Source organism: Scyliorhinus torazame, chromosome 2 (assembly GCF_047496885.1).
Source record: "Scyliorhinus torazame isolate Kashiwa2021f chromosome 2, sScyTor2.1, whole genome shotgun sequence".
NCBI classification, from domain to species: domain Eukaryota; kingdom Metazoa; phylum Chordata; class Chondrichthyes; order Carcharhiniformes; family Scyliorhinidae; genus Scyliorhinus; species Scyliorhinus torazame.
In genome coordinates this window covers 331,077,423-331,100,421 of record NC_092708.1, presented here as the reverse complement: position 1 = coordinate 331,100,421, position 22,999 = coordinate 331,077,423, and the positions used below count along the sequence as shown (strand labels likewise).

The 22,999-nt window shown below is 47.7% G+C and overlaps 1 protein-coding gene across 2 annotated transcripts in view; it reads right to left on the bottom strand.

Moving 5' to 3' along the window:
* The window catches only part of LOC140401865 (uncharacterized), a 180,980-nt gene that overhangs the window by 30,877 nt on the left and 127,104 nt on the right, over window positions 1-22,999 (bottom strand). For both annotated transcript variants that reach the window (XM_072489824.1, XM_072489825.1), the window contains exons 4-6: window positions 11,994-12,101; window positions 11,710-11,866; window positions 7,843-8,012 (exon numbers count right to left, since the gene is read on the bottom strand). In XM_072489824.1, the coding sequence (XP_072345925.1) occupies window positions 7,843-8,012; window positions 11,710-11,866; window positions 11,994-12,101 (435 nt within the window). The remainder of the gene's footprint in view (window positions 1-7,842; window positions 8,013-11,709; window positions 11,867-11,993; window positions 12,102-22,999) is intronic.

Here is a 22,999-nt window from a genome sequence, read left to right as displayed (position 1 = left end):
TCCTGGAGCTGCCAGCCACGTTGGGAGCGAAACCCTGGAGGTGGACTTCCTGGGGAAGGCAAAGAGATGTTCATGGGGGGTTTCGTTAGTCGCCGTGCTGCGTGTACCGAATGATGGTCTGGCTGTAGTCAACGACCATCCTGTTTTTCTCCCCCGTTTTACCATTCCCACTTGGGCTCTCCAGGGGCTGTTGCTGGCCTCGATGATACCTTCCCGCAGCAGCCGCTGGACCTCAGACCTGATGAAGGTCCTGTCCTGGGCGTTGTACCGTCTGCTCCTGGTGGCAGCGGATTTGCAATCCGGGGTGAGGTTTGCAAACAGAGAAGGCGGGTCGACCTTAAGGGTCGTGAGGCCGCATACAGTAAGGGATGGTAGGGGCCCGCCAAATTTCAGGGTTAGGCTCGGGAGGTTGCACTGGAAGTCAAGGCCGAGTAGCAAGGCAGCACGGAGGTTGGGAGGAGAGCCGGAAGCCGCTGAACTCTACGCCCTGGATGGTGAGGGTGGCGATGCAGTACCCCCGGATCTCCGCGGAGGCTGGTCGTCGGCGGTTGCAGGCGATGATCAGCCCGATGGGCAGGGGTCCTGAGGCGGGGAAGATGGCGGCGCCCACGGGCTGCACGTATCCTGAGGCAGGCAAGATGACGGTGCCCTCGAGTCGCACGCGTTGTGAGGGGAGCAAGATGGCGGCGCGCACAGGCCGCACGTGGTCTGTGGCGAGAAAGATGGCGGCACCCACTGGCCGCATGTGGGGGGTGCAAGGACAATAGCGGCGATTGAGTGAGCCTGGCACACTGCAGCGAAATGTCCTTTCTTGCCGCAGGCCTTGCAGAGCCGGCTCCGCGCCGGGCAGCGCTGCCGGGGTTTTGTCTGTCTGCAGAAGTAGCACTTGGGGCCCCCAGGGTTGGTTGGCTGCCACACGGCGCAGGCGTGGGGTTGGCTGGGGGTGGTCACTGATGGGGTCCACAATGGGGTGGCCGCTGGCGGGGTCTATGATGCCCAGGAGGGGTGGGCCATGCGGTTGGGGGCATACGCCTGTACATTGCGTGAGGTGACTGTGAGCGAGTGCGCTAGTTCTTGGTTGCCGCGAAGTCAAGCGTAACCCCTTTTAAGAGGCGCTGGCGGATGTAGGCCGACCCTATGCCCATAATGAAGGCGTCTCTCATTAGCAGGTTAGAAAGATCAGCGGCTGAAACGGCCTGGCAGTCACAGTCTCTCATCAGGGCGAGCAGGGCATGCCATAAATCTTCCACAGACTCACCGGGATGTTGGTGCCGCGTGGATAGGAGGTGCCTGGGGTAGATCTTGTTGGTCTGCTGAGCATAGTTCTCCTTCAGTAGCGCCATGGCCTCTGCGTAGGTAGGCGCGTCCTGGATGAGGGGAAAGACATCGGAGCTCAGCCGCGTGTACTGAATCTGGAGCTTCTGTTCTTCTGGGATTGGGTCTGTCGCAGATCCGATGTATGCTTCAAAGTGAGCTAGCCAATGTGTGAAGTCCTTTTTGGCATTGTCTGCTTGAGGATGCAGCTGCAGGCGATCCGGCTTGATGTGGAGATCCATCTTTGTAAAGTCTCTGGGTAATAAATTGATGCACTATCAATTATGACGAGATGAGAGTAGAGAGTAATTGAGGCTTTATTACACAGAGATGTGTGGCCTCCGACAGCTGCTGCCGAAATGGCTGCAGTTCGGAGAGCACACACATTTATACTCTGCCTACTGGGCGGAGCCAGCAGGCAGGGATCTACCCCCGTACCTGTAGTACAGGGGCCTTACCGTAATACCCTCGTATGCAGTGCAGTATATACAATATAATACAACAGGGGTGACTACCACAGGGTGCCAGTCATTGAACTTCTGGAGTGTTATTGGAGCTGCACTCAGACAGGTAAGTTGAGAGTATTCCATCACACTCCTGACTTGTGCTTTGTAGATGGTGGACAAGTATTGGAGAGTCAGTAGATGAGCTACTTGCCGCAGTATTCATAGCCTCTGACATTTTGTAGCCAAAGTATTCACTTGACTATTCCAGTTCAATTTCTGGCCAAAGGTAAGCTCAGGGATATAAGGAGTGGGGAATTCAGCAATGGTAATGCCATTGAATGTCAATGGGCAATGGTTGGATTCTCTGTTGTTGGAGGTGGTCATTGCCTGGCATTTGTGTGGCGCGAATGTTACTTATCACTTGTCAGTTAAAGGCTGGATATTGTCAAGGTCTTGCTGCATTAGGATGTGCACTCCTTCCGTGCCCGCTGAGATGTGAATGGAACTGAACACTGTGCAATCATCAGTGAACATCACTACTTCTGACCTTATGATGGAAAGAAGGTAATTGATGAAGCAGATTAATAATGATGGGCCTGGGACATTATCCTGAGGAACTACTGCAGTGATATCGTGGGACAGAGATGATTGGCTGCCAATATCCACAGCCATCTTCCTTTGTACTAGCTATGATTCCAACTGAGAGAGGTTTTGCCCTGATTCCCAATTTTCTTCAGTTTTGCACGAGCTCCTTAAAGCCATACTCAGTCAAATACTGCCTTGATGACAAGAGCAGTCACTCTCACCTCACCCCCGGAGTCCGGCTCTCTTGTCCATGTTTGAACCAAGGCTGTAATGACATTAGGAGCCGGGTAGTGCTGGTGGAATGCAAAATGAGCATCAGTGAACATGTTCTTTTTGAGTAAGTGTCGCTTGAGAGCACTGTTGATAATCTCTTCCATCATTTTACTGATGATGGAGAGTAGACTGATAGGCCAGTAATTAGCCGGGTTGTACCCAAACAGGCGCCGGAGTGTGGCAACTAAGGGATTCTCACAGTAACTTCATTGTGGTGTTAATGTAAGCCTACTTCTGACAATAATAAAGATTATTATTATTATGATTGTGGTGAATGTATTTCTCCTGCAATTCACCACTGTATTGTACTGTGCTATGTTGATGCCCCTGTGGGCTCCGAATGTGGCTCCGCCCCCTCGGGGGTAGTATATAAACCTGCAGCCTGTAGGCGGCACTCAGTACAGATCAGTCGCAGGCAGGCACAGATCTAGCTTATTAAAACCACTGTTCACTTCTACGAATTGTCTCGTGTGGATTGATGGTCCCATCAATTTAATAAGCTAAGATATCGCAATGGAAGCCGCCCTCAAACCTGATCGACTGGAACGCGACCGAGCAGCTGAAGCCAAAGGAATCTTCTCACATTGGTTCCGCTGCTTTGAGGCCTACCTCACCTCCTCCTCCTCGCCCGCCATCACCGAGGCACACAAGCTGAGTCTCCTCAACGCCCGGGTGAGCCACAGAATCTTTTTACTAATCGAGGACGCGACCACGTATGCAGACGTGGTCACGATCCTGAAAAGACATTACATGAGGCCGGTGAACAAAGTGCTCGCGCGGCATCTCCTCACCACACGTCGTCAACGCCCCGGGGAATCGCTGGAGGAATATCTACGCGACCTAAGGGTACTCGCTCGGAACTGTAACTACAAGGACGTCACGGCCTCGCAGCACGTGGAACTCGCCATCCGGGACACCTATGTAGCTGGAGTCCGGTCCAGCTATGTCAGAGAGCGCCTGCTCGAAAAGGGCGCCCTCGACCTAGAAGAGACGGTAAAACTATCCACCTCATTAGAGGTAGACGTCCAGAGTCTAAATGCTTTCCCCTCCGACCACACAACTTCCTCGTGGGCACCGGAGGCGCGGCCATCACCCGACCCGAGGGTGTACCAGGCCTGTGCCGCGCGCCTGCTCGCCCAACCCGGTGGGCTGTCTTGCTATTTCTGCAGTCACAACCAGCACCCCAGGCAGTGTTGCCCAGCTTGGAACGTGACCTGCAGCGACTGCGGCAAGAAAGGACATTTTGCCAAAGTCTGCTTGGCCCGACCCAAAGTTGCAAAATCGCAGGCCTGACTCACAGACTCACAGGCCCGCTGAACTTGCAGCGTGGCTGCGTGCCTGCCAGTAACTCCCCCTTCTGACGCGTCATCCGCCTTGTGCGATCCGTGGGGGCCGCCATCTTTAACTCCGTCCGCCATGTGCAACTCATGGGGGCCGCCATCTTGGCCACCATCCTCAACGCCGCCCGACACGTGTGACCGACGGGGGCAGCCATCTTGGCCGCCATCTTGGGACCCCCTCGCTACCACAGACCACGCCAGCTACCCGCAGCTCGGCGCGGTCACTCTCGACCATTCACGTCCCAAGTACCTCAAGAATTCCATGATGACTGTCCGGGTCGATGGGCACGAAACGACCTGTCTGTTCGACTCTGGGAGCACGGAGAGCTTCATCCATCCGGACATGGTAAGGCGCTGTTCCCTCCAGATTTCCCCCGCATTTCAAGCAATCTCCCTTGCTTCTGGATCACATTCAGTGCAGATCCAGGGGTACTGTGTCGCGAACCTCACGATACAGGGCGCCGAGTACGCCAATTTTAAACTTTATTTCCTTCCCCATCTCTGCGCTCCTCTCCTGTTAGGACTGGATTTCCAGTGCAACCTCAGAAGCCTGACCCTGAAGTTCGGCGGACCCCTACTCCCTCTCACCATATGTACCCTTGCGAGCTCTTTGCGAACCACACCTCCGACTGTAAACCCGTCACCACCAGGAGCAGGCGGTACAGTGCCCAGGACAGGACTTCTTTCAAGTCGGAGGTCCAGCGGCTCTTGAGGGAGGGGACCATCGAGGCCAGTAATAGCCCCTGGAGAGCCCAAGTGGTGGTCGTCAGGACCGGGGAAAAGAACCGAATGGTTGTAGACTACAGCCAGACCATAAATCGTTACACGCAACTCGATGTGTACCCCCTTCCCCGCATAGCAGATATGGTTAATCAGGTTGCACACTACCGGGTTTTCTCCACGGTAGATCTGAAGTCCGCATACCACCAGCTTCCGATCCGCCTGGAAGACCGCCACTACACTGCCTTTGAGGCAGACGGCCCCCTCTTCCACTTCCTCAGGGTCCCCTTCGGCGTCACCAATGGGGTCTCGGTGTTCCAAAGAACGATGGATCGAATGGTTGACCAGCACGGGCTGCGGGCCACGGTCCCGTACTTGGATAATGTCACCATCTGCGGCCATGATCAGCAAGACCATGACGCTAATCTTCAGAAGTTCCTCCAAACCGCCCAATCCCTTAATCTCACCTACAACAAGGAGAAATGCGTTTTCCGCACAACCCGACTAGCCATCCTCGGCTATGTCGTGGAAAACGGACTCCTAGGGCCCGACCCCACCGCATGCGCCCCCTCCTGCAACTCCCCCTCCCCACTGCCCCAAGGCCCTGAAGAGATGCCTGGGTTTCTTCTCATACTATGCCCAGTGGGTCCCCAACAATGCGGACAAAGCCAGCCCACTTATCAAAGCCACTATCTTTCCCCTGACGACTGAGGCCCGTCTGGATTTCAGCCGCATTAAGGCAGACATTACCAAGGCCACGATGCACGCGGTGGACGAGTCCATCCCCTTCCAGGTGGAGATCAATGCGTCAGACGTCGCCCTGGCCGCTACCCTTAACCAGGCAGGCAGGCCCGTGGCCTTCTTTTCCTGTACCCTCAACACCTCCGAGATTCGACACTCCTTTGTCGAAAAGGAAGCTCAAGCCATTGTGGGAGCTGTGCGACATCGGAGGCACTACCTGGCCGGTAGGAGGTTCACACTCGTCACCGACCAATGGTCGGTAGCCTTTAAGTTCAACAACACACAGCGGGGCAAGATCAAGAATGATAAGATCTTGAGGTGGAAAATCGAACTCTCCACCTATAATTACGATATTGTGTATCGTCCTGGGATGCTCAATGAGGCCCCAGATGCCCTGTCCCGCGGCACATGCGCCAGCGCGCAAGATGACCGACTTCGGGCCATCCACAATGACCTCTGTCACCCGGCTTCTCCATTTCATCAAGGCCCGCAACCGGCCCTACTCCATCGAGGTGGTCAGGGCCATGACCAGGGACTGCCAAGAGTGCAAGCCGCACTTCTATCGGCCAGACAAGGCCCACCTGGTGAAGGCCTCCCACCGCTTTGAGCGCCTCAGCGTCGATTTCAAAGGGTCCCTTCCCTCCACTGACTGCAACGTGTATTTTCTCAACGTCGTTGACGAGTACTCCCTTTTCCCCTTCGCCGCCCCATGTCCCGACATGACCGGGGCCACTGTCATTAAGGCCCTGCACAGCATCTTCACCCTGTTCGGTTTCCCCACTTACGTCCACAGTGACCGGGGTTCCTCTTTTATGAGCGATGAGCTGCGTCAGTACCTGCTCGGTAAGGGCATTACCTCGAGCAGGACTACCAGCTACAACCCCCGGGGAAACGGACAGTTGGAGAGGGAGAACGCGACGGTATGGAAGGCCGTCCTTCTGGCCCTACGGTCTAGAGGTCTCCCGTTTTCCCACTGGCAGGAGGTCAACCCCGACGCGCTCCATTCCACTTGGGCGCTCCTTTGCACAGCCACGAACAAGACCCCTCAAGACCGCCTATTTGTCTTCCCCAGGAAGTCCATCTGCGGGGTATCGCTTCCGTCCTGGCTGACAACACCGGGGCCTGTCCTCCTCCGGAAGCACGTGAGGAGCCATAAGTCCGACCCCCTGGTCGAGAGGGTCCAGCTCCTACATGCCAATCCTCAGTATGCCTATGTGGCGCACCGCGACGAACGACAGGATACAGTCTCCCTCCAGGATCTGGCACCCGCCGGTTCCCCAGCAACCATCACCAACACGCCCCCCCCTACACCGCCTATCACCACCAACCGAATCCCTCATGGCGAGCTACCAGCTGCCCCCCTGGGGATCCTGAACACCGCTCCCACCCCTACAGGGCCTACACCCCCCCTTCCCCATCGCCGACACAAGGTGATGAAGCTCCAGACGACGCGCTCCCGGGGTCAACGAGTCCAACACCCTTGCCTGCAGCGAAGCCGGATCTGAGGCAATCACAGAGAACGATTAAGGCTCCGGACAGACTCGATATGTGAGCCCACTTCACCCCCCCCGGACTTCAATTTTTAACAGGGGGTGAATGTGGTGAACTTTTGCTACTGCAATTCACCACTGTATTGTACTGTACTATGTTGATGCCCCTGTGGGCTCCGCCTGTGGTTCCGCCCCCTCGGGAGTGGTATATAAACCTTCAGCCTGTAGGCGGCACTCAGTACAGAGCAGTCGCAGGCAGGCACAGATCTAGCTTATTAAAACCACTGTTCACTTCTACTAATCGTCTCATGTGAATTGATGGTCGCATCATTGATGATGCCATGAGACTTCGAGGGGTCCAGAGTTGATGTTGAGGACTCCCAGGGCATTTCCCTCCTGACTGTATACCACTGTGCTGCCATCTCTGCTCGGTCTGTCCTGTCAATGGGGCTGGTGTCTGGGACATTATCTGTAAGATATGGTTCTGCAAGTATGACTATGTCAGGCTGTTGTTTGGCATGACTGTGGGACAGTTCTCCCAATTTTGCGCAAGCACCCAGATGTTTATTAGGAGGACTTTACAGGGTCGACAGAACTGAGTCTGCCATTGTCGTTTACAGTGCCTCGGTCGATGTTGGGTGGTCCACCCGGTTTCATTCTTTATAGACTTTCTGGTGATTGGGATATAACTGTGTGTCTTGCTGGGCCATTTCAGGGAGCATTTAAGGATCAACTACATTGCTGTGGGTCTGGAGTCGCATGTAGGCCAGACCATGTGAAGCTGGGAGATTTCTTTCCCTGAAGAACATGAATGATTTTTTAAAATGGTCCAAAGGAGTATGCTTAACTATATTGTTTGAAGTAAGTTCCTAAGAAAATAATATTAGCAGTACAGATAGTGAACATTTAATTTCTTACAGAAAATAGACCCACCGCAATAAGTTTCCTTCCTTTTACTTCAATTGCCTCAGATCTTATTGGACTAGGTATTGTTCGTTTCAAACAGTATTTCATTTTGTACGGTTCTGAGTACTGCAAAATCTTGAGTGCGTCTTCATATTTGATATTATCAAAGTAAATTGTAGCGCTGATAAGTTGATCACCTGATTGACAAAACAAACAAATATTTGGTTACAGAGAGATTGGACCCTGAAATTATTTTAAACCTTTCAGTATCTCTGGCAAAAATGCTTAATTAAAGCATTGTCTGTCATGGCAAACCTTAATGCATCTGGCACAACTAAAACAAAAATAAGAATGGGAATTCTTGTAACTGCTGTCAAAATATGATTTGTTTCTCCAAGTAGTAGAAACATATAATAACCTCTGCAGCCTCACGGCCCCGAGGACCCGGGTTCGATCCTGGCCTTGGGTCACTGTCCATGTGGAGTTTGCACATTCTCCCCATGTTTGCGTGGGTCTCAACCCCACAACCCAAAAAGATGTGTAGAGTAGCTGAATTGGGCATGCTAAATTGCCCTTTAATTGGGGAAAAAAAGAATTGGGTACTCTAAATTTATTTTTAAAAACATATAATAACCTTGACTATGTATTAGCTTGCCTGAGGTAATAGCACTCTTGCCTCTGTCTCAGAGGATAGTGGGTTCAAGCCCCAATTTGAACACATAATATAAGCTGACATTTCAGTCCAGTATTGAGGGAGTTCTTCCATGCATACGGATAAATTGCACAAATTCAGCTATAAGGTAATATTAAACTTTACAAACAATTTATAAACCATATTCCATGCAATTTTACAATTAGAACTGTTACCAGCATAGTGGGAGCAAGAGTAGAAACACATTATTATTCAAGCTATGTAACCAAATGTAATGTTGCTGTAACAGAGTCTATGTCTACTTGACCTTGATGTTCTTCAATGAGTGGACTTGATGATTTAAATTGAAAATACTTTACTTGATATAAATAGCAGGGTTTTCCTTTTATACAATGAACTGATTTATTATTTCTTAAAGACTTATATAAGTGCAATATGTTTAGATCTTGCTATTGAATAAAATTATGGCTCAGATGTGATCAGTGGCAAAGAAATGGCACTAGTTGTTGAACTTGATGAAAGCTGCACTTTTTATCAAGCGATCTTTATAATGTGGATTTCCCTTTTCCCATTAGATTGAATCTGCTGCCAGGTCAAGGGGGTCACCAGGCGTCCAGTATCCATGATGTAATTGAACAGCAAAAGCAGCCAATCACATTGACGGACTCTCATAGACAACAAACCAGAACATGGAATGCTCTGATTATCCTTCAGTTTAATTAGATTACACAGATAGTTAAATAACTGATTGGGACATGCACATTCAAAGCTGAAATACCAGAAACATTGAAAAAATTATATTAATAAATTGAATTATTTCAGGATGAAAAGTATTTATGTCAGACAAATATAAAATTAGTTTTCTAGGGCCCAAGAGCAGCAGTTGTAACATAATACCCCATGAAAAGAAGATGACAACTCATTGATAAGCTATATTTCTGGGGAATTTTAACTGTTATATTACATCATTTAAAGGAAAAGTTCTGATCAGTTCAGTGATTTCTAGTTGGTTACAGTGTAGGGAATTGCAACAGCACACCTTATGGGGAAGTGTAGAATCCCTGATAGCAACTTCTGGATTGCCACACTTAACTATGCATTTGTGGACTTCAGAAATGTTTGCCAGTTTCAGAGACGTAATGATGGCAAATGGTGCCCCTTGAACCTTTGCTATTACTGCGTCAACCTTTCTATAATATTATAGAAATCATGGAATCCCTACAGTGCAGAAGGAGGTCATTCGGCCCATCAAGTCTGCTCCGACCCTCTGAAGGGCATCCTACCCAGGCCTCCACCCTATCCCCTGCAACCTATCCCCTGCAACCCCGTAACCCCTCCTGGTCCACACATCCCTAGATACTAAGGGGCAATTTAGCAGGGCCAACCCACCTAACCTGCACATCTTTGGACTGTGGGAGGAAACCGGAGTACCCAGAAGAAACCCACGCAGATATTAGAGAACGGGCAAACCACACAGGCATCACACAAGGCCGGAATTGAACCGGAGTCCCTGACACTGTAAGGCAGCAGTGCTAACCACTGTGCTGCCCCATATTAGTGTTAACATATCATTTCTCTGCAATTTAGCTGCTATGAATTGTATTTGCACAAAATTAATATTAACAAAACTACTACAGCATTGAAAATTCTAACAATTGCTTCTCTTCCAATATTCCATCAGTTCCTCCAGTAAACAGACTTTGGTATCCTGAAATGTGCAATTAAACAATTTTTCTACATTATGTCCATGTGGCGATGCATATGGAGGGGTAAGAATTATTCCACCAACTGTAATCTATTCATTGGAGTGAACAGAGCCACCTAAAATGATTTCAAATTCTCTTTAAAACAATAGATCACACAAGTCAGAGTTTCACAGACTACGATCATGAATAATTTTATGAATCTCTAATAAGCAAAATATATTTGTGCGTTTTACAAATAATTCTAATTTTTATGTCATCCATTCAGTCTTCTGAACTTTTATAGCAGGATGCTGACAGATTCTGTATCAACCCTTAATGGGTGCACTCATTAAATTCTTTCTATTGCCTTTTAGCAGAGACGTTAATCCATTTAAAACAAAGTAGCAAAGAAATGAAGATGAACAGGTTAAATGTCCATATGCTATTATTCCACAACATTAGCCTAGAAATGGTTGCTGGTTATATTAGCAGATGGACAGCATGCTATTCCTTTGTTTGCTGTTTCATACAGATGTAAACCTATGCATGAACTAAGGAATGTCATCTGGATGCACTAAACACTTAGCAGCTAATATTTCTAGGCTGGTGACTAAAGAGCAATTCCATGATATAATAAGAAAGTAAAAACATTTAGTATTTTGTTCCTAAAGATGATTGCTGCAAATTTTCTCAGGGATTCTCCTGATTTAATAAATAGCCAGCGATGCCCACATCCCGTGAATGAATTAAAACAAATATTGGTGGAAGCCCCATTTACATGTGTGTCAGGCATGGCATCTAATCCTCTGCTGAGTGGGGATATTCTGAAGGACATTCCCAGCATTTGCATTAGTTCTTAAGGCCCCGGCTGGTCTTCAATGTGCTTGCTATGTAAGTCAATGTATTCGCACATCAGCATGCAGCTGAACTCTTACCACTGGCACTTTCCAGTAGAGGTCACTAGGTTATGAAAAGCAAAAGGATTACTGGTTGACTTTGCTCCTGCCCAACCCAGAGAAACTGAGATGACTTTTTCAGCTCCTGTTTAAAAACTTTTAAACCTTAAAGCCTTTTAAACCTGAAAACCTTTTAAACCATAAAGCCTTTTAAACCTTTATGCAGTACTAATTACTTAATTCGCTGGAAAACGCTTTGGGATATCCTGAGGTTGCAAAAGGGCAGCACGGTAGCACAGTGGTTAGCACAGTTGCTTCACAGCTCCAGGGTCCCAGGTTCGATTCCCGTGTGGGTCACGTGTGATGCTTGTGCGGAGGCTGCATGGGTTTCCTCCGGATGCTCCGGTTTCTTCCCACAGTCCAAAGATGTGCAGGTTAGGTGGATTGGCCAAGCCAATTTGCCCTTAAGTGTCCAAAAAAAAAGGTTAGATGGGGTTATAGGGCTCGGGTATAGGTGTGGGGCTAGGGTTCAGGTGTGGGCTTAGGTAGGGTGCTCTTTCCAAGGGCCGGTGCAGACTCGATGGGCCGAATGGCCTCCTTCCCCACTGTAAATTCTATGATTCTATGAAGTGAATATCTGGGTAGGTTTTTCACATTTTACCTTCTCTCATGCTGAGGCGTTTTGCAGCTGGAGATTCTTTCAGGACATGTCTGATAAATATGCCCTCCTTTTCACCACTTTTAACACTGAAACCAGTCGCACCTACTTCAGCCTCCGTGTTCACCAGCACTTCCACAACATCTTCTTCCTTTTCTTCCTGGAAAGAAACATGAAGAAAATACAAATCCCTGCAAATGGTGCAGCTGGTAGTTTTCATTTTTGATCTTTGAATTATATAAACAAAAGCTTTTTAAACTATCGACGGCAAAGAAAATTAAACCTACCACTTCCCGACTCATGTTTGAGGATAATTGTTTCTTTGACATAATTTCTAAATCTTTTTTGAGGTCTGTGATGTCGTCAAATACCTCATGCGGTATCTCCTCCGGCACCTGCAATGCAAAAATCCAGGAATTGGTTGTGATGAGAGAGAATTTTCAAGGATTTGGTCATGAAATCTAATAGGACCTGCATTGAAACAAATCTCGAGTTAAACAATTCTGTAGATGGAAGGACAACTCTTCTTGGAGACATCTTTAGGAAGCAGCATCATTGAACTTTCATCTTCAGGTGGCAGCTTCATTGGATTCTGCAGCAGAAGCTCAAGGATTGCCAGTTGAGCAGTTCCACAGCATACTGGTATCTCAAGGGGTCCTAGATGCAGGATAGGATCCTGATTTGCAAATTGTGAGTGGGACTGTTTTAAACTGGCGAATGTCAGTGGGAATATGGCAGTGAGTGGTGTACCATCATCTTCAACCCTCTGCCTCCCAAATCCCCTTCGAAAACAGAAACAGAAATTGGCCTCCATGGTTTTCTGAGATTTTTTGCCCAGTGCATTGTAGATTCAATCCTATTCAATCTGTGAACGGCATAAATCGATGGACTTTACCTGTACACCCAGTGTTTGCCATCCCCTTTTTTTAAGGAAATACAGGATACACAGAATGATGGTAGAAAAAATACATCAGAGAGGAAGTAGGCACGTGCTATTTCGGATTGCAAGGGTCAAAGCTAATATGGTCCGCGGACTTTGGCAGCGTGTGTGAGGGAGTGAGATTGTGGAGTTTGCAGTGGATAGTCCTGCAGTTTAGCAACACAAAGACAATTTTGAATTCTGACAAGCAGCTCAGCAAGGTCTTCGGGATTAGCAACAGTGAGTCCTACAGTTGTGGGCTATTTATAGAGGGTCCTCTGGTTTGGAAATACTGCAGAAAGGAATTTGAGTGTTTGGCTATCTGGAGGCTGGAGCATTGAATGGCACAAGAATCTGGAATTATGGGGGTGGATCTTGGATTCAGGTAACCCCAGCTGAATGGGAATGGCGGAATTGTGACGCTGCAGTGCCAGGGTCTGCCAGCGTTGCTTCTGGAATCTGATATTGCTGCAGGATACACAGCGAACTGTAAACAAAGGGCAGAGTTTCACACTGACTTACACTTAATTTTCCAGCCAGCGTTAAATGGTGTTCTAGGGCCAAATACGGCTGGAACTGCTTCTGCACCCCCCCCCCCCCCCCCCCCCCCCCACTCCCGAGCAGGCGCACCCAATGGGTGAAAGATTTACACCTGTATTTGCAGACTTTTCAATATTATAATCGATATTACACCATTCTAAATTTCTTTTAATATTTATTTATAGTTCTCTCTTCAGGAGTCAGCAGCGAATGAAGGTCGCTCACTGTGTAATGCACTTACACTTGCCCACAGACCTTCTGTGGGCTTTTACACTGGAATTTGCCGTTATTACAGAGCCAAAACAACACGGCACCCTCTGGGCTTGTGTAACAGAAAAACATTGGTGTGTCTGCTCATCCAATCAAATTCAAAACTGTTACTTGGTAGTACAAAACTTGAATTTTGCTGCAAGGAAAGGCAGGCTGTCGAAGCTTTTTATCTTGTACTCATCAGAACAGAAATATGCTGTTGAAGCTTTTTATCTTGTACTCATCAGAACAGAGACATGCTGTTGAAGTTTTTTATCTTGTACTCATCAGAATAGTCCTGATGAGATGAAAGCTTCGACATCATGTCTCTCTTTTTGGCAACACTCAAATTAAAAATACGTACTGAGCCACGTGTAAATCAGGAAGTGTGAGTGAGAATGTTTAATTAAATTAAAAAATGATGCACTAAAAGCAAAATAGAGTGAAATAAAAGTGAGATTCAGAGAAAGAAAGAGGTACAATATGTAAAAAGAAAAGTTAACAAAATTAAACTTTTACCCTCCAAGCATGCTTACATTTTGACAAAATGCAGGGTCCACACTTACAAATGTAAATTCTTGATGTCAGAGTGGATGTTGTGAGTAATTTCACTGTTAAACATTCACTCATATTTGAATGGGCAAATCTTATCCTTTTCTAGTGGTTATCTAATTGATAAGTACCACAACGTCAAACCTTCCCATGTGTTTTAATTCTGGGAGAAATACCAGCGTATCACAATTGTTGGAGGGTAACTTGGATAGCAACTTCCTGATTTCCACATTTAACTGCTCCTGTGTACTCACTGGAAGTTTCTGGTTGACGTATTACCTAATACTGGTGAGCTTTGATCGTCTCATTGTGAGTTCTACCATAAAATCCAGGCTGATACATTTTAGTACACATTCCACACATGCCCAAGAAAGAGGTCAAACTAATGCCTTTATTTTACTTGCTTGTGGGTTTTGTGCGTTGCTGATAAGACCAGCATTTATTGCCGATCCTCTATTTCTCTTAAAAAGATGATGGTGAGCTGGTATGCCAGTTGGGTAGGGGATTCCAGAATATTAACCCAGCAATGATAAAGTAACTGCAATGTATTTCCAACTCAAGGTGGTATGTGACTTGGAAGAAAACATGGAGGTGGTGGTGTTCCCATGTTCCTGCTGCCCTTGTCCTTCTGGGCTGTTAAAGTCACAGGTTTGAGAAGCGCACTTGAAGAAATCTGGATGCAGTTGCTGATCTTATAGATGGTACACACTGCTTCCACTGTGCGCTAGATGTGGAGGAAGTGAAGGTTTATAGTATTGGGACAAGTGCTGATCTAAAGATTTAAGCACATCTTAAGGTGGGATGAACATTTTTAAACCAACTCAAGTCTGAAAACCTTTTTAAAGCCATGTACATTATGGATAATTTTGGAACCTAATTTTTACTTATCACAAATGTGGCAACTGCTAAACTACAAAAGAAAATTTATTTTCCAAAAATAGTTTTCAGACGCAGCACAAATTCTGATTGTGTTTTAAGCCAGATAATTAATGAACACCAACATGTTTCAGAATGCAGATCTAGAAATTCTGTACATTTGCATCAATGTGTTTACGCATTGATGAATGTGTATTGCTATTTTATATGATTTTATACTTTTAAGAAAATATACTTGGATATTGGGAACCTTTTGGGAAGAGGGAGTGTGTTTGTTACTTGAACCTATTTATTTCCTGTAGCCACTCCAGTTATCCTGTCACTAATAACCATGGGCGGGATTCTCCCCTACCCGGCGGGGGGTCCCGGCGGGATGGAGTGGTGTGAACCACTCTGGCGTCGGGCCACCTCCATCCGCACCTTTAGGGGTCAAGCCCTCACCTTTAGGGGCTAGGTCTGCGCCAGAGTGGTTGCCGTCCCACCGGCTGGCGTGGAAGGCCTTTGGCGCCACGCCAGCCGGGTCCGAAGGGACTCCGCCGGCCGGCGGAAGTCTGCACATGCGCGGGAGCGTCAGCGGCTGCTGACGTCATCCCCGCTCATGCGCGGAGGGGTGGTCTCTTACGCGTCGGCCATCGCGGAGGCTATGGTCGACGCGGAGGGAAAAGAGTGCCCCCACGGCACAGGCCCGCCCGCAGATCGGTGGGCCCCGATTGCGGGCCAGGCTACCGTGTGGGTACCCCCCGGGGCCAGATCGCCCCGCGCCCCCCCCCCCCCCAGGACCCCGGAGCCCGCCTGCATCGCCAGTCCCGCCGGTAAGAGAGGTGGTTTGATTCACGTCGGCGGGACCGGCATTACAGCAGCGGGACTTCGGCCCATCGCGGGTTGGAGAATCGCCGGGGGGGGGAGGGGGGGGGGGGAGGGGGGGGGGGGAGGGGGGGGAGGGGGGGGACGCCGATCGGCGCAGCGCGATCCCTGCCTCTGGCGAATCTCAAGTGCTGGAGAATTTGGCTGCCGGGGCGGGATTCACGCCGGCCCCCAGCGATTCTCCGACCCGGTGGGGGGTCGGAGAATCCTGCCCCATGTTTTTTTTCACATTCCAGAAACATTTGTAAGCACTTTAAAATTAATGGATTTTTTTTTTTGAAAAATATTTTAATTCAAAGTTTCAACATTTTACCATTTTTACAACAAATAACCCCAACCCCAACAGCATCCCCCTCCCTTGAACTAACCCCGCCTACGCCTTGATGGCAAAGAGATCCCCAAAATGTAAGTCAAACACACCCCACCTTTGGTGGATCCCCTCATCTGCCCCACTGAGTGAATTTCCCCTTCACCAGATACAGGAACTCCATTAAATCCCCCAGCCACGTCGAGGCACAGGGAGGAGAAGCTGAACTCTGCCCCAACAGAACTCGCCTGCGAGCGATCAACATGGCAAAGGCTAAGACATCTGCCCCTGTACCCGCCTGCAACAATGGCAGGCCTGACACCCTGAATATGGCCTCCAGGGGACCAGGCTCCAAACCTACGTGTAGGACCTCAGACATGGTGCTGAAAAGCGACCCCTAAAATTTCTCCAACTTCGGGCAGGACCAGAACATATGGACATGGTTGTCTGGGCCCCGCCCACACCGCTTGCAGCTATCCTCCACCCCATGAAATAACCATCTCATCCTTGCCTTCGTTAAGTATGCCCCGTAATCAATGGATTTCATAGATTTCATAGAATTTACAGTGCAGAAGGAGGCCATTCGGCCCATCGAGTCTGCACCAGCTCTTGGAAAGAGCACCCGACCCAAGGTCAACACCTCCACCCTATCCCCATAACCCAGTAACCCCACCCAACACCAAGGGCAATTTTGGACAAAGTGCAATCATTATCTTGATGTTTGGAAATTTGCAGCAGAACCACACAAGCGACAAATGAACAAATGGCCACCTGCTCTGTTTTGGTGGCGTTGATTGGGAGAGAAAGATTGGCCTGGGCATCAGAGAGACCTCCCTGACCCTACAATCCCAACTGAACAGGAAAACAGATGTTGAAAAGTACCTGATAATGCAGGACACCCTGGGTATGGCACTGAAATGCCTCAGGACACTCGAATCTGCCACAGAATCTACACCTGTCTGATTCACAACTGAGTCTGCTGCCAACTGGCACTTGTGTTAGCTCGTGAGAAGCAATCACAACAGCAAAATGCCTTTTCCTGCATCTTGAATTTTCTTGCTCCTTTGCTTACCTTCTCAGACAAAAAGACAAGGGAAAAGACAAACAAGTGGCAACGCAAACTGGGTGTGAACTAGGACAAGAAATGAGTCTATTAGACCTAATACCCTCCAGCCTTTTCCCACGTTTTGCAAAGGTTACTTGACATATAGTTACTTATAGCAAAGTAAATACAACAGTTGGTTGAAGCTTTTACATTTAAATTTTACAGTGTAAAAGATAATTCTCCTCTGGGAGGTACCAAACGCTACTGGTCTGGCTGCAATTATACTGTGAAAATCCAAGGGAAGGTGGGGTTTTAATTGTTTCTGCTGGATAAAGCCAGATGAATCACAATCTGACCAACAGCATTTATTTTTGGTGGAAGAACAAAGCGTTGTGATTTAGGGAATTTTTTTTACTTGAAAGAATATCTTGGAAGCTGAATTGAAATTCTTCATAATTTTTGTGATTGGCATCAAAGGCACAGAGCGGAATAAATGAAAGGAAAGGATATGTTCGTCATGTAGTAGAAGTTGTTAGATGCCCATCTAGGGCAGCACTGTTGCACAGTGGTTATCACTATTGCTTCACATCGCCAAAGGCCCAAGTTCGATTCCTGGCTTGGGTCACTGTCTGTGTGGAGTCTGCACGTTCTCCCCGTGTCTGTGTGGGTCTCCTCCGGGTGCTCCGGTTTCCTCTCACAGTCCAAAGATGTGCAGGTTAGGTGGATTGGCCATGCTAAAATTGCCCTTGGTGTCCAAAAAGGTTCGGTGGGGTTACTGGGTAGTGGGGATAGGGTGGAGATGTGGGTTTAAGTAGGGTGATCTTTCCAAGGGCCGGTGCAGACTCGATGGGCCGAATGGCCTCTTTCTGCACCGTAAATTCTATGATCTATACACCATGATCTAGAGTACAGCCATTAGAGAGTGAACAGAGGACAACCAAGATGATCGCATTTTGCTTGGCCATAGGACAGGAAGGAATACATATATCTCTACAGCAATCTAGCAACAATTAAAATATGATTATACTTTTTAAATAGATTAAGGCGATCATATGACTCATACCAGAGGAATGTCTAACCTTCAAACATCAAAGACTTGTTGCGCAGGATTTTCGGGCTCTGCCCACAATGGGATCATCTGGTTCTGCCAAAAGTAAGTGGACTTTTGGCTGGGCCACTGACTCTCCAGTGGCAGGTTCCATCACGGCGGGGCTGGGAAGTCACGGCCGTTATCGCTGAAAACTGTGCTAGTTCATCTTCCTGGAACTGCAATAAGCCTTTTTACATTTCTAAAGAAGAATTCTGGCCACCGGAGACTCTGTGTCTTAAAGGACAAAAGAAACCCTGACTCCTCTATTAAACATCTCAAGGTTCCAGATCTGGGAAAATCCACCCTTTGTCCAGCACCCAGGAGAAGAAGTGGGAGTTATGTCACATGGCCTCCCCCAAGCTGCTAGAACCTGTAATATTGCTGTGAGGAACTGAAGTCAGGCAATCACTGTTTGACCTCAGAAGAGAAGCGGCCCTTCAGGCAAGCAGCCTGTCTCTGACTACCATTTACCATCTCACAGGTAGCAGCAGAAAGAGACCATGACTAGGTTTAAAATTGCCTGGACCTATCTACACTGGGAACTACTGGAACATTGAAACATCTGTACTTGTGCCTTCAAAACTAATTAATTTCTACGTGCCTTCTCCCTTTGTAGAATCCTCGCAACCGGAAAGACGGATCATTCGCAACCATAAGCCGACTACCCTCTGAAGGAATACGCCATTGAACTTTTGATTTTGGACTCTGGACACATATAAAACCATAACTCTTATTTTATCGTGGTCATGTCCTGTACTCCTTTCTTTCCTTTATCCCTCTTTTATTGTAATTGTGCAAAAGGGTCGAACACTGCAAAACCCCTTTCCTGCAATTTGTGTGTGTGAAAAGTAAACCAACCCTCTTACTTTATTTTACCTCGAGTTTGCTGTGGAATTATTGATAGAAGTTTGGAACACTCCAAACTGAAGGGTTGGGGAAAATAGGTCAGCACTGATAAAGGGGGAAATACGAAATCAAAAACACCTTTCTGTTTACGGATGGGTAGTGAGGGGAGAAATCAGGGCTGCTTCAATCAATCCCCCCCTCCTGCCTGTAACAATATGCAGATCTAAATTGGAAAAGGCTGATATTTATGAGATGCTTCTGTTTTAAACTGTCTCTTATTTCAAAGTAAGATGGAGCCGTTTATGCTTGGGATATTATTTCACACTAAATCCAAATGGCCTGGGTGTTGTGGAGACAGGAACGTAAATCGAATAAGGTTCAAGTTTAACATCAGATCACAAAGGAGGAGGCAGCTGGTCCTGCTGGGTAGAGGCTCATCGATTCTCAGAGACAGTCACAGAGAGATTTGAGGAAGAAGACCAACAATAGGTGTTGCTGTGGCAAGCAAAAGAAAAGGACTGTTTTTAGGTTAATCACCAAGCAGAATGCTGGTGAGGACAATACCTTGTTGGAAGAAAAGGTAAGAAGACCAAGGAGTCAACAGGGAATGCCTTTTTACGTGACGTCCATTTGGTTATGTTCGGAGGTTGAGTGAAGGTAATTTATTTTAAAAGGATACTGTAATATTGGGCGGGATTCTCCGAACCTGAGGGGTATTGACAGGGTAGATGTGGAAAGGATGTTTCCTCTTGTGGGAGAATCTAGAACTAGGGGTCACTGTCTAAAAATAAGGGTTTACCCATTTAGAATGCAGATGAGGCAAAATCTTTTCACTCAAATGGTTTTAAGTCTTTGGAACTCTCTTCCTGAAAAGGTGGTGGAAGCGGAGTCTTTCAATATTTTTAAAAATGTACTTATTAGGATTGTCAATTTTTACAAAGAATTCACAACAGCAAATAAACAAAAGCAGGATTGCAGTAAGATAGCTATAGGTGTCAGTGTACAACAGGTACAGCACAAAACAACAGTAATTACATAATTGGGAACAAATCAGACCAGATGAATTAGGGACAAAATTCCCAACAAGTTCCTTCTCCAGATAAATGACCTGTCTGCACCCAAACAGGATACAGGCAACATTACAGACCTATATCTCACCCATAACTACAAAACAAAACGAGAGAAGAAAACAATATCCCGAGAACCCCAGTGCTAAGGGGAATCGACTAACTTTTAAAGCGCAATTTAAACTCTTCTCCAGATCCAGACCGCAACAGGCATCCACCCTATACCACTGAGAAGGCAAAATAACAAAGACAAAGAGCGGACAGGCAGAACCAAACCTTAAGCCTCAGGTCTCCCATAGAAGAAGTAAAAAGAGAGCAAGAACAAGAGCCAAGAGTAAGAACCTGAACTTCCATTATCCCGTCTAGTCCCAGATCAAAGGACAAAACAGATCACCGGACCACCAGCACCAGTGCCCCCCTCAATAGAACAACAAGATATCATGGAGCCAAGAACCAGAAAGAGTATAAACTGATCCCAATTGGAAGACGGGGGAACCCATTCTAGGACAGGAGGGTCATCAGAGCGACCCTCAAACTAGGAGGGAGGGCCAACCCGCTGTGCACCCCCCCCCCCCCCCCCCCCCCCCCCCCCGGAACCACAAGACTACTCCCACCCCTCCCACACAACCACGACCACTCAAAAAAAGAAAGGATTAGGTCACCCAAAGACGAACAATAACTATCAGAACTAATTCCTCGGAACCACAACCATCTCCTAAGATATTACCACTAGACGAGAACTGGCCAATCAATTGCCAAGTAGGCCCCATCCAACTCCTCAGAGAAATAAGGATAATATCTGGGCAAGCCTTCGGACCCTTCCCCATCATTCACTTCTCTGGATGTGGACTTACCCACTCCAGACTCTCCCACTAAAGTCCCGAGGGCGGAATCCCGCTCTCTCCAAAAGGTAACATGATACTGACTGCAATGTCGAGCCTGACCTAGCTCAACACCGGCAACAAGAAAAAAGAAGGATTGAAGAAATGGCTCCAAGGAGTCCCCTGATACCTCAGTCCCTACATCCTCTGGTTCAGCCACTTCAGTCCAATACAGGACATGAACCTCTCCTCCTTCTCAAACCATTGAATACACATTCCAACATCCCACACCCCAACGGGAAAAGAGTTGGGAAAAAAGAAAAACCCTCTTGAGAGGGACTACTCCGCTAAACACCACCTTCCACTAGATAAAGGATATTCCAACCGCTCTCATGCACAAGAGCTCTGATAACAGTAGAACAGACATGGAGGGAGACCCACATCAGGAGAAACCACCAACTCTCCTAAAGGGGAGTCCAACAAACGCCAGTCCTCAACAGGATAATATACCAGGTCCACCTGGGCCTGAAGAAGAAAAAAGTGGAACCCAAACTAAAATAGCCCCCAAAAAACTCTGACAGTAGGGGACATTCCTCAATCATTCCTCAAACAGTCCAAAGATGTGCAGGTTAGGTGGATTGGCCATGATAAATTGCCCTTAGTGTCCAAAATTGCCCTTAGTGTTGGGTGGAGGTGTTGACTTTGGGTAGGGTGCTCTTTCCAAGAGCCGGTGCTGACTCAATGGGCCGAATGTCCTCCTTCTGCACAATAAATTCAATGATAATCTACGATTAATCTAGGACAAAGGTTCGGCACAACATCGTGGGCCGAAGGGCCTGTTCTGTGCTGTATTTTTCTATGTTCTATGTCCTATAGCGAAGACAATCTAACCTTCGCACCCACACCTTCCACCCCTCCCCCACTCCAGCACTGCTCATCCTCCTCCCAAGAATATATTAGGATAAAGAAACTGTGCACAAATTCCAAACTCAATATTCAGCCTAACATGATGAAACCTTATTAAATCAAGATAACCAACAGCACAGGACATCCCACCCAAAACATTTGCTTCCCTTCAAATGAATGAATGGACAACATTAACCAACAACCACATGATTGTCAGGGGGTAATGTCCGGGATAACAACTGAGAAATGAGGCAGCCACCAGGATAAAGACCACCCTACTGGTGCATGAAGAAAGTAGACATCTAGGATAAAGGAGAATCTGAAACAGAGAGTACTCTTCAGGATCTTCCAAGCATTCAAACGAATAGAGCATGAATCTCTTTCGTTCCAACGTGCTGACACAACCAAACCCAGGCGGTCGACCATCTAGGCTCCAGCAGGGGGGGCAACGGCCTAGCTGGCTTGGGCAACCCAACCCCCCCCCTGACTGACAACAGGTCAGGACCACACAGAACCAGAAGTCAGAAGGCCAACACAACCCCAGGCCTAGGAGACAGGATTTAATGAGCTCCATCAAATCCAAGCTGCTCATCCTCTAGATTCAGACTTCCAAGACATGGCAGCTAGTTCTTAAACTCAGCTGGGAACATCTCTACCACCTCACTCGGGACACTGGACACAACTGGGCTCCTCACTGGTTCCTCTTCTTCCTCAGCTGAATTCCTCAAGATGGACGTTAGAGCATGCAGCAGGAACTCAACTGTGCTGAAGCTGGCTTCCACCAAAGACAGTGCTCTCTCTACAACCAATATTCTTCTCAGGCACCACCTCCATAAAGACACCTCCCGACTTTTAAATTGGGCTTGACTGTTCTTGGCACTGCAGCACCAAGATGGATCACCTCCATCTGTAGCAGCCACCTTCCATTGATGTGCACTGTATCGTCAGGGTGGGAAATCTCTCCAGGGCAGCTACGCCATCAAAACCTACGCCTCATGACAACTCCCTCAAGCCAGCACGAATCAACAAGGATTAAAGCATATTGGTTCGACTCAGAAATGCTGAAACATTGACTAATAAATATTGATACGCAGTAAAAGCCATGTAAACCGAAAAAATACATTAAAGAGACGTGGCCAAGGATTAAAAACAAAGATTGAAAGATGAGCAGAGCCAGAGCTCGTGAAAGTGCAGCTGCTCCCGTGCTTACA